Source organism: Microtus pennsylvanicus, chromosome 2 (genome assembly GCF_037038515.1).
Source record: "Microtus pennsylvanicus isolate mMicPen1 chromosome 2, mMicPen1.hap1, whole genome shotgun sequence".
In the NCBI taxonomy this organism is placed as follows: Eukaryota; Metazoa; Chordata; class Mammalia; order Rodentia; family Cricetidae; genus Microtus; species Microtus pennsylvanicus.
The window spans coordinates 151,670,898-151,689,258 of NC_134580.1; the positions used below are offsets into that span (position 1 = coordinate 151,670,898).

An 18,361-nucleotide genomic window follows, 5' to 3' on the forward strand; every position below is an offset into this window, starting at 1 on the left:
TCTAATTAAGATGGCAATTGCCATGTTACACCTGGAGGACAGTGGTCCACAGCATCCTCTCACAGTCGTGTGTGATAGGTATGAAGGGCCAGAGAGTTCATCTACTCACTCAGCAAATATTTGGGAGGGGTGTGTTACATCACACTGAAGACCAGGAATTCCCCAATCGAGGTCTGCATCTATCTAGTTATACTGGGAGGCAAGTCATGGTACTGAACTGTCTGGTTGTACTGGGAGGCAGGTCATGGCACTCAACTGTCTTGTTGTACTGGGAGGCAGGTCATGGTACTCGACTGCCTTGTCTCTTCACTTCCTGTCATCTATGTAGGTTATCAGTGGCTAAGTCTTGGTACAGTGCCCAACACACACTCAGGTGAGCAGCTTCATCTGCAGCTGCTTCTTCTTTAAGCACTAAGCTCAAGGCTTTTGTTGCATGAGTTTATTTTTCTATTCAGAATTAGGATGCTGTTGTGGAATAGTTTCCTCTGGGATTAAAACATTCCATCCTACAGGAACCTCCTTAAGCAGGAAGAGAAACAACTCAAAACAGCTTCAGAAGGCTCCTTAAGCAAGAAGGTAAAGAACTCAGGAAGTCCCTGAAACTGACCAGACTCACCAGGTCTCCTCCCTGTCAGCATAAGATAAAAGCTGAGGGGCTGGAGAGACGGCTCAATGGTTAAGAGCACTGGCTGCTCTTCCAGAGGATTTGGGTTCAATTCCCAGCACCCACACGGCAGCTCACTACTGCCTGTAACTCCAGCTTCAGGAGCATCTAATGCCTTCACACTAATGCACATGAAATAAAAAATAATTTTTTTTTAAAAGATAAAAGCTGAGAGTCCTTCTCTGATGAGCAGAGCCAAGCTGCAAAGAAGACTCTCAGACCAGCTCAGCTGCCTGGAAGGGGTTTAGACCAACTGACTCTCTTGGAAGGGACGCTTTCCAACCTGTGCATCTGCCTACAGGCTGTGTGGTGTGCTCCACGTTCCCAGCTCTGTGAGCTGCCGCCCATGCCGGGGTGGCTTTTGGTGAAGCGGCTGTCTGTAAGTCATTTCTGCTCCTATGAGTAACTCTGCCCACATTTCTGTAAACAACCCCAGTAAGAGTCACTGGTTCACTGTTGTGATCCAGCTGCCCTCACTCCCCCTGACTGACGGAACTTCCTTGTGGTCTGTAATTGACAAGGATGTTTGTGTTCTTTCTGGCCGGTGGGTCTCCACAGAAGGAGTAGAGGTATAAAAGGTTGCTGGGCAAAATAAAGGTTGCAGTTCTTCCACCTGAAAAGAAGTCTCTGCGTCTCAGTCTCGGCTATCCAGGATACGCTGGCTGCAGCAGTTCACCAAAGAGGATTTGGGTGGAATCTGTACTTTGATCTGTAGGGCTCCACTATCTGGGGTTTATAGACATGTGTTGCATCTCTCCAGGAAAAGGAAAGGTTTTGTCACGCAGCAGATGCATGGTGTGGCCTTAGCAGGTAGAGGACTTAGGGGAGCAGAAAGAACAGAGGATTGTGGGGCTGCAGATGTGGCTCAGTGGATAGACACTTTCCCTGGACGCATGAAGCCCGGAGTTTGAGTTGCACATAAAAGCTGGTTTCCCATCCAGCAATCAGGAGGCAGAGACCAGATCCCTGGGGCAAGCTGACTAGCTAGACTAGCAGGAACTGGCGCATTCAGCAAGTTCTAACAAATGGGTAGAGATCCATAGGGAGACACGGAACGTTAGCTTTGGACCTCCATGCATATTCATGTGCGCGTGAATGCGTTTTTGTACACACAGAGAGACATGGACATAAACTCTCTCACATATCCCATACACAAACACACTGGGAATTGCTAGAGTGAAGAGTCAACTCTGTAGGCTGTAACTCTAGTGGCTTCCAGAAAAGAGGCTTCTAGTCCTATCTCCACCAGAAGAAAAGCCTCCATCTGCCTTGCTCACCGGAGACCCTGGGAAGTTGTGATCAGGGCGGGTGGGCAGGAGACCCTGTGCCCGAAGGAAAGAATAGGCCACTGAAGTGTTAACACCCTGTCCTTCGCCACAATCATCACTGTAAAGATGGGGTCCACCTCACACATGGCTGATGGGATTATGAAGTGGTATAGCCACTTTGGCAAACAGCAGTTTCGCGCACGTGACCCAGATACCATCTTCCTGAGAACAATTAAAACAGCCAGGGAAATACTTAGGCACAGGTGTTCCTGAGTGGTGGCAATAGCCTAAATGCCTATCAGGTGGTAAAGAGTCGAGAACCATCATAAAGCAGAGCATTGTCCAGTTGTCAAGGGATAAAACACTGATCCAAGCTGTGACACGGATGATCCTTGAAATCGCATAAACATGCCAAGTGAAGGGAGGCCGGTGCTTGGCTCCATCCATAGGAGGTTTTATTGAACGTCCAGACTAGGCAGATCCATGGAAACAGAAAGCCCTAGGTCGTTTAGTACTAGAAGAGGGAACGGAGAAAAACTGCTAATGGGTTGGGATTTCTATTTGGGATGGTGGTTACACAACTGGACATATTTAAACACCATTGAACTACACGCTTGGAGTGACTAGCATAGTAAGTAAACAGTATCTCAGTAAAGCCGTTAAGTAAATAGGAAATGGTTCGGGTCCAGCCTGGTATGGAAAAAGACTGCATGCTTTCTAAGGTGACCACTGCTGGTGACTGTCACTTGATGTCACTCTGATGGCAGAGGACCACTGATGGCAAGAGTTTTGGTACTTAGGAAAGATAGCCAATGGGAATGAGTTACTAACTAGTGCCTGGTAACCTGCTGAAACAGTTCCCTGGGCTGGAGAAGCCAGCTTCCTCTAGGGACAGCCCTCTTCTCCAACTCCGCTCCTCCCACTGCAAAGCTCCGCCTGCTTCACAGACAGTGCCTGGCTCTGAAGTCCTCCATGGCTAAGTACACAGTAGTTCCGTCACCTGGAGTCCTAATTTCGCCCTTTGCTTTTGGGGTGATTAGGGTGGGGACAGAAGGAAAGAACTGTAGTTACTAAGTCAGACCTACTTATGAGTAAAAATAGAAGCTTCTGTGCCTGGTATCCGGCCTTGGGCTGAGTGACAAACTCAAAACAGAGAGTCCTGAGTTAGCTAAGAACTAGGGCTCAGTTGAGGACCATTCTTGGGGGAATGTAAACATCTCTCATTTACATGACCTTGTTCTTGGGGTAGTGACTTTGCCCGGCAGGTGCCCTTCACCATCAGGCAGGTGCCAAAAGTGCCAGGTAGGCTTCTAGGTTGTCATGGCATCCTGAGTCTCCAGTGGAGCCACGCTAGGATGAAATGCCAGAGAAAACAACTGAAGAATCTGCTGCTTCTTCCCCCCCCCCCCCGTCCTGCTGCAGTCTCAGGGAAGCCTCCCTTTGGACATCTGAAGAGCCTGTGTTCAAGGGCAAAACCATATCTGGGCATCCTGCCTTGTGCATCCCTGTCGTGAGCTGAGGGACAGAGCCCAACCGTAACAGGCCCTACCTCACTGGCTGTATGACCCGAGCAAAGTCACCCAGCTCAGGATGAGCCGCATCGTACCTCAGAGGCCTGGAGGGGAGACTGCACTGCCAGGTGTGCCGGGATGGCATCTGGAGTGTCATGGATGTGGCTGTTGTGTAGTGGTGGGCACTGAATGAGCTTTTGGTAGACTGGCTCTAAATGAGCTCTTGTTTATTTCTATCCAAGAAGAACAGAGGCCCACGGACTTTACCCCTCACCCTAAACTGTTCCTGAGGTCTTCAAGAGGCTTGCCTCCAAGTAGACGGTCCATTCAGGTCCTCACGGTGTTCTCTAAGTAGATGGTCCATTCCGGTCCTCCAGTGTTCTCTAAGCATTTCTGCCTCTCTGATATTTAGGGATCCAAGGGTTGCCTGTAACCCCATCAGGTCTGACCAGCAACCCCCGTGAGAGCGGCCAAGCCTCGGTGATCGTGTGCAAGGTCGCACGTGCTTCTCTTTCCTCCCTGGAGCACAGCATAGACACCGTATGCTCCATACCTGGGAATCTTGGGTATGGGGGGGTTGTAAAGAGGAAGGCAGCAAAGAGGACAAGGAGCCGTCTGGGATGGAGAGGACAGGGTGGGCAAGAGTAGGGACAGAAAGATGAGCTTTTTACAAGTGTGCAGGTCTGGATGAGCTTAGTGGATAAAGGCCATTCCTGCCAAGCCTGGTGACCAGAGTTCAATTCTCAGAACCAACATGGTGGAAGGAAAGAGCAAGTGCCCACCAGTTGACATTTGACTATCACACATGTGCGGTGACCCTCCAACACAGAACACATACATACACACAATAAATAAATACATGTAATTTTTACAAAGAGTAGGGTCAGAAAGAGGACCAGGCAGGCTGGGATGTTGCCTAGCTGGCAGAGTGCTTGCCTAGTGTGCATCAACCTGTGTTTAATGTGGTAGCAAATGCCTGTGATCCCTGAACTCAGGATACAGAGGCAGGAAGATGGGAGTTCAAAGTCACCTGATCTACATAGTTTACCACCAGCCTTGGCTACGTGAGAAACCCTGTCTCACAAAACAATACCGGAGCAGGAAGGGAGAGAGGAAAGAGGAGCTAAATGGAAGGAAGTGGAGAGATGTCCGAGCACATGAACTTTAGCCCAGCTGTGCTCATGCTGGGACAACAGGTCTGTTGAGCAGTAGGACACGGCAGCGAGAAATGGAGTTCCTCTGGAACCACAGACAACGTGTATGACCTCAGGAGGGGTGCTAGTTGTGCAGAGCTTGTTGTTGTTTTTTTTGGTTTTTTTTTTTTTTTCGATTTTTTGAGACAAGGTTTCTCTGTGTATCTCTAACTCTCTGACTATCCTGGAACTCGCTCTATAGACCAGGCTGGCCTCACACTCACAGAGATCTACCTGCCTCTGCCTCTCGAGTGCTGGGATTAAAGGTGTGCGCGGCCACTGCCCGGTTTATAGCCCAGTCACGTGTGCAGCACTGTGCTCTGAACACTGCCACCCTGGGCTGCCCACTCTCTTATCTCTGCCTCCCTCCTGTGCCTCCTTGTTCCATCCCAGCCAGTTGTGATCAGGACTCCTTCCCAGGGCTGTGATGAGATCCTGAGCGTGGGCAGGGGCCAGGTGAGACCTTACCTGGAAAATCCCTATATGTTAGACCACTCACTGGATTCCTCTTTACCTACGAACCACCGACCTAGCCATGGTTTTCTCTAATTCTTATCTTGTGTTCTTTGTACTAAGCAATTTCACCTGTGACATCTGGTGTGCCAGCCACTCTTTCTCAGGTGTGCTTCGAGTTACCAAATGGTTTTGTGTGGCACCGCACGCTCACCTGCTGTGGAATACTGGCCAGTGTAACCCTAGCTGACTGGTACTGAAGTGTGGGTAGGGGCTCCCCTTCCTGCCTTCTACCTTCCCGTCTCGGCACTGTTGACCCCACTGCCTACATGCAGCAGATTTCTGCAGCTACCTGTCAGGTTCTTCACACGTCCAACGGGGCTGCCCTCAAAGTTTCATGCAGCCATTATCTCCTGGGGACTTCTAGTATACCCGTAAGGTGAGCAGGTAGCTATATCACCATTTGGGAAAAGGAGAAACTGAGATAGGGGAACTGACATGGTCAGAGTTTTCCAGAAGCTCTGGCTTCTTTCTCTACATCTTTCCACTACTGGCTTGGTGATTATCAAATAGGTGGGCTCAGTAGGCTCTCCAGACCTGCACACTTGTAAAAAGCTGGCATTGTAAGGGTGCCGGGCAGATGCTCCGGCCAGGAAACAAACACTTTGCCAGTGGATAGCTGGGTCAAATTTCAGTCCAGTACAGCTGCTCTCCTTCTTGGTCCTGCCCAAGTACCCTCCATTCCTTGTACTAGGCAGGGCACCAGGAATGAACAACAGAGCCTGTATTCCTGGACCTGGGCAGTGTGTATATTTTTAGCCTCTACTGTGTGGGTATCTACACTGCATCTAGTGTCCTCAGGGAACCACCCAGTTGCAAATGCAGGGGCCACTGGGAGCTGGACCCCCCTCCCATCTCAGGTTCTAGGGCTCAGGATCCAACTCCCTTCTGGAAGACAGGATCAGCCTTTTTAAAGGGAGGAATGCACACCCCTCCAACACACAGAGGTTCGTGGCTCTGTGACCTTGGATTCCTCAGCTGAGAAGCAGGGGAAGGAGAGCCTCAGCTGCACACAGGGATCACCACCAGCCAGACGGTCACTGAGGTGCTCACAGGTCTGTCCACCCATCCATCCCATCATGTCCAACCCAGATGTCTGGTTGCCCCAGGCCAGGAGACCTCTCTTCCCCAACAGGGCTGGCTCAGTTTTCCTGAGCACAGTTTTCTAGACGTCAAGAAGTGGCTGTGGAGTGTGAGCTGAATTACGGCTGGCCAAACAGACTTCTGCCTTCTCTTCCTGTCAGTGCTGCCTGGTGATGGTGGGTGCTGGCGCTGCTCAGTGGGTCTCACAAAGGTGGTATGGAATGTGACGTACGGTGTTTTGAGACCCAGGCTAACACCTCCAAAGACTGTATGTAGGCTCACCCGCAATTCACCCACATACTAAACTGGTTTCTGCCTCTGTCAACTGGGGGAAATCGGCCCACTATGGTTTCTAGCGCTGTGGCTCATGCCCAAATTTTGGGCATGTGGGAGGCTGAGGCAGGAGGATTGTCAAAGGATTGCAGTCGGGGCTGCACAGTGAGTTCCTGAGCTAAGAGTAGGACCCCAGTCACGACTAAAAGTGAAAGAAAAAAAATCGGACCAGCAGGAGGGCTCAGTGGGTACGGGAACTTGCTAAGTGTGACCACCTGAGAGGTCCCATTTCCAGACTCTGGAGTGGAAGCAGAGCACTAACTCCAGTTGTCCTCTGACCTCCACACCCGTCGGGACATATGTATGTACACACACAGCAAATTAAAATTTTTCTAAATGTTCAAAACTGTACTCCAGGCATCCACTTGGCATGTGTTAGGCTGATGTCAGCACAGTTAAGAAGTACATTTTATGTCTCACATTTAAGAGAAATAGTTTCACAAAACAGTACTTATGTTCAGTATATGAGATGTTCCGTTACCGCCTTTCATCCTATTTCACTCTTAAGTCAAAATTTTCCTAGTACCCAATACTGGGCCCTAATCTGACGGTAGAGACTAACTGTAAACAGACATGCGAACCACATATTACAATTACTAACCATGCATGGCGCGGAGCCAGCATGGCAAGAACAGGGAAAGAGTTAGCAGGACTCCCCGAACTGTAAGGCGGGGGCAGGGCCTGGGGTGCAGTCTGAGGACGTGGGGAGGCCTGCGGGTGGCCTACGCCGGCGGGGACCGCCCAAGCCAGCCAGGGTTTATTTTAAGGACCGCAGCGCCGCAGGCTTGGGAGGAGGGGCAGGGCTCCCCCGGGCATCCCCTGCCTGCTCTATTTCGGGGCCGCCCGCCGGAAGCGCTGCAATGCTGAGCTGCGCCAGCTTGCCGGTTCCTGGGCCCCCGGGTCCAGCGCTGGCTGTCGGGGTGCGTCTCCTCCTAGCCCCGGGTCCAGGGCCGGCTGCCGGGGTCCGTCTCCTCCAAACGGGAAACCCGGCGCCCGGAGGGCGACGCTGGCACGCGCGGCGGGAGGAGCCTGGCGCTCCTCCAGGACCAGCCCCGAGACCGCCCCTGAGTTTGCAAACAGCGGCCGCCCGCCCGCCCCGCGCACGCGCGCCCCGCCCCCGCCCCGCCCCGCCCCGCCCCGCCCGCTCGATCTCACGCCCCTAAGCCGTGCGCGGAGCCCGCCGGGAACCGGCTGTGCAGAGCCCGAGAGGCCGGTCCCCCCCCCCCCCCCCCCCCGCCCAGCCGGCCGTGCCAAGTTGCGCAGGCGCAGCCCCGCCCGCTGCCGGCGGCGCGGCCATATTTAAAGGGAGGCCGGCGCTATGAGCCAATGAGTTTGCGAGCGTGCGGGGGCGGCGCGTGGCGGCGGGAGGCCCCGGATGTGGCTGCGGCGGAGCTCCTCCCCCCCGCTCCCCTCAGACTCGGGCTAAGCGCCTCGCTCCGCTCCCTCTCCGGCTCGCTCGCGGCCCGCAGGCCCCTAGGCGCGGCAGGAGGCGCCTCGGCGGCGGCAGCGGCGGCGCAGAGGTGCGCGGGAGTAGGCGGCCAGGCGACCGCGCGGCGGCGGAGCGGGCGGGGCTCGGCGCTGGTCCCCCGCGCCTGGCGCGCCCCGGCCGCCGCCATGAGCGGCTCGTCCGGCACCCCGTATCTGGGCAGCAAGATCAGCCTCATCTCCAAGGCGCAGATCCGCTACGAGGGCATTCTCTACACCATCGACACCGACAATTCCACCGTGGCGCTCGCCAAAGGTAGCGGCCCGCCGCCGCCGCGCGCCCAACCGCCGCCCCAACAGCTCGGCTGCCCCGCGCCTGCCCGCACAATGGTGGTGCCGGCTTCGGCGGGGGCCAGGGGAGGAGCGGACCGCGGTCCTGCAGGTGTCGGGGGGCGGGGCGGCTCCGAAGCCGCGGACCTCCCCGCCTGCGAGACGTCCCTGCGGGGCGAGCCGCGTGCCGTGGCGGGGGGCCCGGGTCCAGCGCGCTCTGCTGGAACCCCGTGGCAGCCACGGCCCACCGCGTCCGGGTGCAGCCTCCAGCCGAGCCGGGGCGTCGCTAGAGCTGCCGCTGCCCTGCCCCGCACTCTTCCGACCCTGTCGACTTGAGGGGTTGGTTTGTGATGAGAGAAGTCCCAAGAGTCGGTGCGCGCTGGTCCCGGCAGCGTGAGGCCCCCAGAGCTTCTTTGTCTCCGTTCTCCGCGTAAAATGGGGCGCTCGTTTCCTTGCTGCTCCTCGGAAGCGCGAGCGCAGCAGGCCGCCCGGGGTGTGTGTTAGACCCTCGAGGGTGCAGATGGAAGGGTCGAGGCCAGTCCTGAGCCATTCTCCCGAACCCTAGCAGTACCTTCCGTTTGAAAGCTGGCTCCCGCACCCAGACTGTGGCGCTGCCGGGGAGAGCTCAATGTTCGGAACTCTCCTTGCTGCACTGCTCTTGCCATGAGATCCCCAGTTGGAGAAACAAGGCCCAGAGTAGACCCCTGTCCACAGTAGGAGTTTGCTGCTTAAGTCCTGCCACCAGACTCAGATCAGCCCCGGAGTCCTGCCAAAGAGAGGTGTGCTAGCCTTCCTAGATCCTGTGGAGGATCCCTTGGGTTCCAGATTTCCTTGTGGACACAGAAGCTAGTGTTGGGGGCCCGAGTTCAGGGACTCCTTCCTTTTGTTTCTGCAGCAGCCCAGGCCTGTTGTTCCCTGCTTGCCTAGGAATACTGCCTCAGCTGCAGCCTGTGATGAGGGTTTAGGCTTGAAGCTGCTAAGGGTTCCATCTGCAGTCAGATGTGAGGAGGGAGGTTTCTGCAGAGACAATCAGTGGGTTTATGCAGATGTGCAGGGAGCTTTGGGAGGCTTGGATTCTGTGACATTTCTCATGTCCTCTTGCTGAACTACCGTCCCTTGCTTTGAGATGTGGCGCCTTATAGGTGATGTCAGCTGGAAAGTGGGAGATTAAGGAGCTGTTAATTGTCGGTAGAATGCTGTGTCAGAGAGGGCGCTGTAGTGTTAGAAGCTGATCAAATGGACTTGGCACAGGACTACAACTTAACCCTTCTTTTTTTAACCCCTAAGTGAGGTCCTTTGGTACTGAAGACCGTCCCACAGATAGGCCTGCTCCCCCAAGAGAGGAAATTTATGAGTACATCATTTTCCGGGGAAGTGATATCAAAGATATTACTGTGTGTGAACCTCCAAAAGCTCAGCACACACTCCCTCAGGATCCTGCTATTGTTCAGGTAAGTGTATGGGTGTGGTTCGTAAGAGATCTTGGTTTCCACATGGAACTTGGTGTCATCTTTTTGTCCAGAGCAATCAACTTGAAGACTTGTCCTCTAGTGAGCGCTGGCCTGGTTTTCACCTGGATGGTTTCTGTACCCATGCAGCATGTGCTCTGCCGGGTCGTGTGTTCTGTGTAGCAAGGCCAGCAGGGAAAGAAAACTAGCTTGCTGTGTGTGATGTGCTGCTGGTCTTGCCTGGTCCTGGGGGACCTGGAACATTGCCCTCAAGCCCTGAGGGGCCACAGTGTGAGGGCATCACATGCTTTCAGGAGGATAGGGTTGGTTCGCTGTCTTGAGAATCTTATACTGTTATATTCCGTTGTTGTAGAACCCTAAATTTAAAAGTCTTAAGCTAAGCCTAACTGCCTGGTAGGTTATATGTCAGGATCGTCAGGGGCAGGGCATCTAGATGGTTATCTTACATAAAGTCAGGCCTTGGTTGGCTTCTGCAGTGCAGGCTGCTCAGGTTCTGGGATGAGGCTGTGCATAGAAAGGTAGCAGCAGGCAGCGATGGCTTCTGTGGCACTGGAAGGACCCAGCTTGGTGCATAGGTATTGAGGGTGAGTGTGGGAATAGGCCAGCCTTCAGATGAACAGGCATGATCCTAAATTCTGTGTAGGGAGACAAAAGGAGGGGAGGGGACAAACACATCTGGAGATATGTGAATAGTTCATGGCCCCACATCTCTTCACGGGAACTTTCTCCAACTAAAAAGGCCAGACCGCTGTTGGCAGAGGGGAGTTGTGAAAGGGTTTTAATTTTGTGAAGTTCATGCACTTTTGGCAACACTGGAAACTGCCCAGAACTGCCTACCACATCAGGAGTGCAGGCTGACAGACTTGGCAAGTGCTGTATGTGGAGACTTGCTTGAGAAGTAACGGGATGTTGCAGTGCTCTTACCTGTGTGTCTCGTTGTTCAGTCCTCCCTGGGCTCTGCCTCCGCCTCGCCCTTCCAGCCGCATGTGCCTTACAGCCCCTTCAGAGGGATGCCGCCGTATGGCCAGCTGGCAGCCAGCTCCCTGCTCAGCCAGCAGTATGCCGCCTCCTTAGGTCTAGGTGAGTGACCGTTCTGTGTGCTCAACTACCTTTGCCTGTGATCACCATATAGTGATAGAGTTTTATGCCCTGAGAGTGGGACAATTAATTCTTGGTGTCATACAGCTCCTGGACTGTTGCATCGTACCACTCCTGATAAATTACCCATTTTCTGAGACTAAGAGGCAGCAGTGTTAGTTCAGAATGCACTTGAAATCAGAAGTTCTGTGTAGCTGTAGTCTCTTACAGATGGGATCTAAGACTATTAGTGCCCTATATCTTATTATAGCCTATATTAATCTGTTGCAGGAGCCCAGCTCAAACATGGTTTCTTCTGAGGTTTACTAGCCTTAGATTAAGAGTATCTCTGTGTTGGGAGTAAGGTCAGCCCTGTCTTTGACCTGGACCATGATGCTGTGTTCAGAGCATAGAGAATTGGGCACTTTTCTCAGTGCTGGGGAGGCAGAGACAGACGGGCCCCTGAGGTTGGCTAACTCTCAGGTTAAGCCTAATTATTGGGCAGCTGAGAGACCCTGCCTTAAAAACAAAGTGGATGACACCCAAGGAAGCAACCCCCAGGTTGACCTGTGGCCTTGACATGAATGTGCATATGTACACATGCGTGTTTCCTCCACCCCTAAGAACACAGTTTGTATCTTGTCCTTCCATCCTTGCTCAAGACTCCAGCAGCTGAGGCAGGGAATGTTAGTTAAACTCCAGACCAATGCTATGGGCCACTTGTGATTGCTGTTCTGATGTGACAGGCGACTTCTCAGCCTCGCTCTAAAATACATCATTTGAGAGGTTGCTTGGCTCTTTCCAGGCTTGCTAGGCATAAGACAAGAATGTCCTGACTTATTTGTGTGCTTTCTCTTTGCTCTTCTCTCTTTCTCTTCTGTAGAGAAGTTGGTAAGCCCTCCAGCCTCAGCCGCTGCTTCCAGCCCTAGTTCCTCTCCATCTCCACAGCCTGTTTCAGAGCTTGACATGTCCTCAGAGCCACCTCAGCTCACTTCCAAGGGTAACAGCAGTTTGGAGAACTAACTGCATGCTTTCTCGTAGACTGTGAGAGCCAGGGGGTGAACAGAGCCAGGATGGCAGGAACTGGAACAGACCCTTCCACTAGGCCCAGGGATCAGGACACTGCTTCTGCTTGGTTCGGCATGTGGCCTGATTTATTAATGCCAGTTTTAAAGGGTTAGAAAGAGCCAACAGAGGACTTAATTCATTCTGCCTGGGTTTACGGTTTGGCCTGTCATGGCCATTACATGGGAAGACATAAAACTGTTTTCTTGGGTTTTCTGAGTCCTAAACATGTTCTGGATTTCTGCTGTGGAACTTTCCCAAACAACTCAGATGAAACATGTGTAGTTCTGTCTTAAGGGCATTTGAGGTGGGGAGCTTGAATGGTAGCCCCCAGGTGTTTGACTGCATGAACAATGCCAACTTGAGAGCCAGCTGGCTAGTGTTACTATCCACCCACCTATCTCTGTTGATACAGCATTTACAGGGTTTCTTGACCTTCCTCATGTTCTTGTGCTGATGTTTCTGCATGTCTGTTTTACATGTTGGCATCGTGCTTGTAGCAGCTCAAACCTTCATCATTACCCAGCTTAGTCCAGGAGGCCTCCCGGGCCGGGGCACAGAGTACAATCCGTCTATTTGTGTGGGTTGTTATGTCCTGTAGGGCCTCTTTGTACCTAAACGAGGGAATGCATAACCCTTTCTAATTAAGAGCTGTCACTGAGGATGCTTTCCTTGCCCTTAGGATTGCTCACAGAAATCCACCATAGGATAAAATTGCTTTACAAAGCACACAAGGGGCAGGATAGATTGCTCATAGTTAACCTGGATTTGATTCCCAGGGTCCCCATAGTGGTTCATAACCGTCTATAACTCCAGTCCTAGGGGATCTAACCTCCTCTTCTGGACTCTTAAGGAGACCAGGCATGCATGTGGTGCAGACTTACATATAGACAAACACCCATATATGTACAAATAAATATTTAAAAAACTGTATCCAGAAGCCACTTTGGTGTGACTGTTTCCTGTTTGTCTTTGGGAGTCTTTTTGCTGAGTGAGATAGGCCTGGAAAAGTAGTCCGTCTTGGTTTCTGTCAGAGAGAGCACCTTACGAATGCTTGCCGGGAGTGCGTCCCTGACCATGTGATAGTCTCTCCACAGCAGTGTCTCATTTTGTTTTGCCATGACCAGGACTTGTGTTTTACGCCTCACTCCAGTCCCACATAGTCCCTAGGGCTAATGTTCCCCATGGATTATGGGATGTGGGACAGGTCAAAGGGGGCCACAGACGGTACTGGTGGCTTCTGTGTTTTACCAGTTTCGGAGGATTCATACTGGGACCACCACTGAAGCTCTGTTTTGAGGGTGCGTTTTGTGTGTGTGTTAGGTATACACTGGGCACCCGGTAGTCCGTCCTTGCTTATGAGAGCTTTTTACTCTGAGAAGCTGTAGGTTGTTAACCTTCATTGCAGTACGTCCTGGTCACCTCATCTTGTTTCTCATAAAGCTGTTCTAGAATTTCAGAGTCTGATTACTGTACTTTCTAGAAGATCACAGGCTAGGTGGGTTCTCCTGCATAGATCAGAGTAACATTTCTTGAATTCCGACTTCATTTCAGGACTGTTGACACCTTCAGGCTTGGTCAAAACTTGTCTAGAAAACCCATTGGTAAACTTGAGGAAGTACCTGTTGGTGTTGGTAGCACAATGACTTTCCTCATCGTAGTTCAAAGATCGGCGTTCCTAGAGAACAGGCCTTGGTGCCTCCCTGTGACTTAATTTCCTTTGTCACCTGGATCAGCTTCAAAAGGAGTGGGCCGGTCTGGGAGAGTAAATCCTGAGTTCAGAATTTCTCTAGACAGTATGTCACCCCTGCCCTAACCCCACCCCCAAGGTACCATCCAGGAGAAATGGCTGGAGGTAGTAAATTCCTCTTAGCTACTTCTAAACCTGCCTTCCCTCTTCAACTCAGGAGCTGGTTTTCCATCTACCCCAGTTGGCAAGAGCCCCATGGTGGAACAGGCTGTCCAGACTAGTTCTGCTGATAACTTGAATGCTAAGAAACTCTTACCCACCAAGGTCACCTCGGGGACACAACTCAATGGTCGCCAGGCTCAGCCAAGCAGCAAGACTGCCATTGGTACTTGCACTTGATATCCCCCTGCCGTTTGCTATATGTTCCCAATGTAGAACTCACTGGGCTGTGTGGACAGGCAGCCTAGTCCCATAGGCTGCATGTGGTGGTGGTACTCTGCTTTGGTGGCTGGGTTCTGGCTTCGGCGGGAGCTTTGCCTCACTTTTCCCTTTGCACCTTAGATGTAGTCCAGTCGGCACCTGTGCACACTCAAGGGCAGGTGAATGATGAGAACAGAAGACCTCCACGGAGGCGGTCAGGTAACTCCATGGCCACGAGCAGCAGGGCCACTTTGCTTGCCTGTGCTGGGGACTTGGGGCTAAGGTGGGCCTTAGTGAGCTGTGCCCCCTTTGTCTTCAGTGTGTCTGAGCTACTTTTGAATTCAAACTGGAAATAAGTTGGTGACTTCAGCCATGCTGGGTTTTTTTTCTTTCTCCGCATAGGCAATAGGCGAACAAGAAATCGTTCCAGAGGGCAAAACCGTCCAACTAATGTTAAGGAAAACACAATCAAGTTTGAAGGTGACTTTGATTTTGAGAGTGCAAATGCCCAGTTCAACCGAGAAGAGCTCGATAAAGAATTTAAGAAGAAGCTGAATTTTAAAGGTCTGATTCACTTGAAAGTTAGCCCCCAAGAGATTCCCTAGAGCATGTTAAGACATGATGGCTGGCATTGCTCTGGAAGGACGTGGGGTCCTGACCAATGTTAAAATTAGAATGAGATGAGATGAGGAAGGGTTGGGGCGGGGATTGTGAAGCTTGTGACTCGCAGTGAGAAGAAAGGGTCTCTGGCATGAAATGTTTAGGTCATCCTCTGGGCCTGAGCGCACCCCCAACAGGAAACCATTGGGTAGTGTTTGTCTCTGGACCTTTGTGCCCTGCTTTTCTTTGTAGAAGACAAAGCTGAGAAGGGGGAAGAGAAGGACCCTACTGTGATGACCCAGAGTGAAGAGACTCCTACTGAGGAAGATCTTCTGGGGCCCAACTGTTACTATGACAAATCCAAGTCCTTCTTTGACAACATTTCTTCTGAACTCAAAACAAGGTCAGGGCCTGAGTGCACTGTGGGAAGGATGACTGGTTTGTAAGTCCTAGAAGCACACGTACTAACATTAAGTCTGAGGTTTGAGTTTATATTCTGGGTGTGGGTGTTTTGGGATCTTACATTTCTACATGATAAGTACTAGAGTCCCGGCTGGGTCTACCTCTGCCAGCTAGGGTGTAGTACCAAAAGCCTCTGGCTGTCCCCTAGCCTGATTTGGACTTGATGAGGTCAAGTCCTTGCGCTCCCTGTTTGCCTCCAAGAGTTGCATTTGTGCTGTTTTTTCTTGCCCATCTGCCTACTGGCATAGATACATGTAAGCGATTGGCTGAGCACCCTGTCCTCCCAAGTCTTGGAAGTCAGTGATTGTGATATATGTGTCAGCACTGTGGATGAACACCCCCAGACTGTACAGTAGTAGTCTTCAGAGCAGGCATGATGTGCAAACACAGACCTAGGAGTCCTGTTGGTTGAATATTAGGCGCACTGCCAGCCAATGAAGAACAGGAAATGAGCTGGGTAGTCTGAGCCATACACACTGTCAGGGGAGCAATTGAAACAAGAAAGATACAAGCAAAGAGAAGGACTTAGGCCCAACTGTATTGTAGGAGGGGTGTGGCCAGGACTCTGCAACAGCTGTAGGAATGAGGAACGGGACTTCCGTCAGAATGGGCAGGTTGATGGTGCTGGATATATTCTAAGCAATGAACTTCACTGCCTCCTGGTGACAGTGGCTGAAGATGAGCTGGTGTGAAGCTGACCTGGATGGCTCTTAGGGCTTCGCTGTCGTCCACTTGTGTCCATTGTTTACTCTTGTGATAGAGGTGGGTCTTGAGCCACAGGAGGCCTGGTGTGCAGTGTAAAGGTGTGTGCTCCTGCCTCTGGCAACCACAGCAGTAGCTCATCCTTCCTTCTCACTGCTATTTGAAGGACAAAGCCTATTTCAGAAACATCAGTTGTTGCCCACTACAGTCTGATTTTTGGTTTTTCAAGACAGGGTTTCCCTTTTCAAACAAGGTTTTCTTGCTGCCCCTGGAGCTTGCTCTGTAGACCAGGCTGGCCTCAAACACAGAGATCCACCTACCTCTGCCTCCCCAATGCTGGGAATAAAGGTGTGCCCCACCACCGCCCAACTTACAGTTAGATCTTAACACACCTTATCTTTTGGTTTAGTTCTAGGCGAACAACATGGGCAGAAGAGAGGAAGCTGAACACCGAGACCTTTGGGGTATCTGGGAGGTTCCTTCGGGGCCGCAGTTCACGTGGTGGATTCCGAGGAGGCAGAGGCAATGGAACAACACGGCGCAACCCCACTTCCCACCGAGCTGGGACTGGCCGGGTGTGAGGGTGCAGTACAAGTAAGCGAGGAACCTTCTGGATCCCTGGGTAGGAGGTGGTGGGGTGAGATCCCTAGACCGTGTTTAGAGCTGCGCGCACAGAAGCAAGTCTGGCTGAAGTCCTGTGCGGTGCTGGGTGGGATGTGGAGGGCCAGGGTTTCTTTCCTTCCTCTGTCTCCTGGTCCCCATGGTGGTGAGGGAATAGACAGCCATGTGACAGGTACCTTTGGACACACGGACTACTTGTCGTTTCATAGGGTCCTGAAGAGGACAGAAGGAAATGAATGCTACAGTCACCCGGAGAAGTGATCTTGTTTACCAAGTCTGGATGCTACTTAGCTACTTAGCTTTGGACTCAACCTAAACTTGGATGTGGTCTGATTAGAACCACTTGTTTTGGGGGAAGTATTTTGTGGGTGACCTTGTGAAGGTATCTTGACCTACATTTTCTTCTTGGTTGCACACAGACTAATTGTAAGGTTTGGTATTTTGCAAAAAGGTTTCTATAGGCAAAGGCTCAATCCTCACTTTGTAATTTTTTTTTTAAATGACAGCTTTGACTCTTAAAACAGAACCAAATTTTATTTGGCACATGTGGTGTCCAAATGTCTCTGCAACCCATCTGGCCCCTGGTGCTGCTGGCCTGGTACCCCAACTGCTAAAAGTGGGAAGTCTCAGGAGCCAGGCAGGGCCAGCACAGGGTGAACCAGTCATATGGGGTGGGAGGGCCAAGGGCAGTGTAGGGGGGTGGGGTTTCATGGATCATGTTGTGTAATGAACCAGTGATGTTCAGTGTTGGAGGCTGACAGAGGGATGAGTGAAGAAGTTCATTGTAGAGCCTGGCTTCCACAGCTACTGAGGCTTACTGTCGAGATCCAAGACAAGGGATGTGGTGTGCCCGACTTCCTGCCCTTGTCTGCCTCTGGCCCAGGTCAGCCATTGTTAGAAGACTCTGGCTGCACCTAAGTATTCTCATCCACTTTGAAATGAGCCAGTCTTTTTTTTTTTTTAAGGTCACTGGCCTTGTTTCCTCAATTGTAAATAGTTCTCGTGTGTTTATTTTAAAGGAGGTGGTGGAGGGAGGGTGGGAACATAAACTTGTTGCATGAGTAAATGGGTCAGATTTTCTGTATAAGCATGCGTCCTCTGACTGACAGGGCATTTTGTTGAAAATAAGCACCTTGATAACCAAAACCCCTTCAAAATAGCTATAAAGCTTTAGTTCTGTATTGATGAAGTCACATTGCAAAAGCTTGGGTTTATTTTTTTAGGACTTCATAGCTGAGACTAGAACATAGCACTGGGGCTACTGTTGGGGTAATGCAAACTCTAAATAAACATTCAAGCCTTCAAATGCTGCCTCCATCGCCTTTGTCATGTCCAGGCCTACCCAGAAGCAAGAACTAGTCAGGCCTAGAGCACACCTAGGCTACTTAGGTGTTGGAGGTATATGCTAGAAAAGTGACCCAATGACCACAGATGAAGAAGGCAGGCTGGTTCTCACTGGGCACCCCAGTCTAATATGGATGGAAACTGGTGTAAGTGTAAACACCTTGCTTTGCTGTGGCTGTTCAAGTATTAAGGGCAGATGTGGTCAGTGGATTGGCAGGCAGCCTTGGGACCGTTGATGACATATCCTGTCCTTTACTAATAAGAGTATATATGCTACATACCTTAAACTAGTTAGATTGGTTTTTCTCTGCCAAGACACAGTAGCTTATAGACGTTACAATAGGCATAAATTTGGCCAAAGAATTTGTTCTAACATAACTGGTTAAGGGGGTGGGGGTGTAGCTGTAAGCCAAAGCAGTTGGTAGAATGATAAACTGGTTAAGAAGCCAAGAGGAAGTGCATTCCTGGCCAAAAAAACAACACAGTGACAGTCAGTACTAAGTTGTTTTGGGGGGTGGCATGGGAGGTCTTACTATGGAGCTTTTTTTTTTTCTTTTGGTTTTTTGAGACTGTGTTTCTATGTAGCCTGGC

General features: G+C 51.4%; 1 protein-coding gene across 4 annotated transcripts; it reads left to right on the plus strand.

Moving 5' to 3' along the window:
* Window positions 1-7,949: 7,949 nt before the first annotated feature.
* On the plus strand, window positions 7,950-17,757 carry Lsm14b (LSM family member 14B). 4 transcript variants are annotated; one of them, XM_075963288.1, is made up of 10 exons: window positions 7,950-8,306; window positions 9,608-9,771; window positions 10,734-10,869; window positions 11,750-11,866; window positions 13,839-14,006; window positions 14,183-14,260; window positions 14,444-14,605; window positions 14,894-15,044; window positions 16,215-16,399; window positions 16,636-17,756. In XM_075963288.1, the coding sequence occupies exons 1-9, from the start codon at window positions 8,180-8,182 to the stop codon at window positions 16,384-16,386; spliced, it is 1,275 nt and encodes a 424-aa protein (XP_075819403.1). In that variant the 5' UTR covers window positions 7,950-8,179; the 3' UTR covers window positions 16,387-16,399; window positions 16,636-17,756. The 4 variants fall into 4 exon arrangements, with proteins under 4 accessions (XP_075819403.1, XP_075819404.1, XP_075819405.1 ...); XM_075963289.1 differs by lacking the exon at window positions 14,183-14,260 and having other exon boundaries at window positions 16,636-17,757; XM_075963290.1 differs by lacking the exon at window positions 11,750-11,866.
* The last annotated feature ends 604 nt before the right edge of the window (window positions 17,758-18,361 follow it).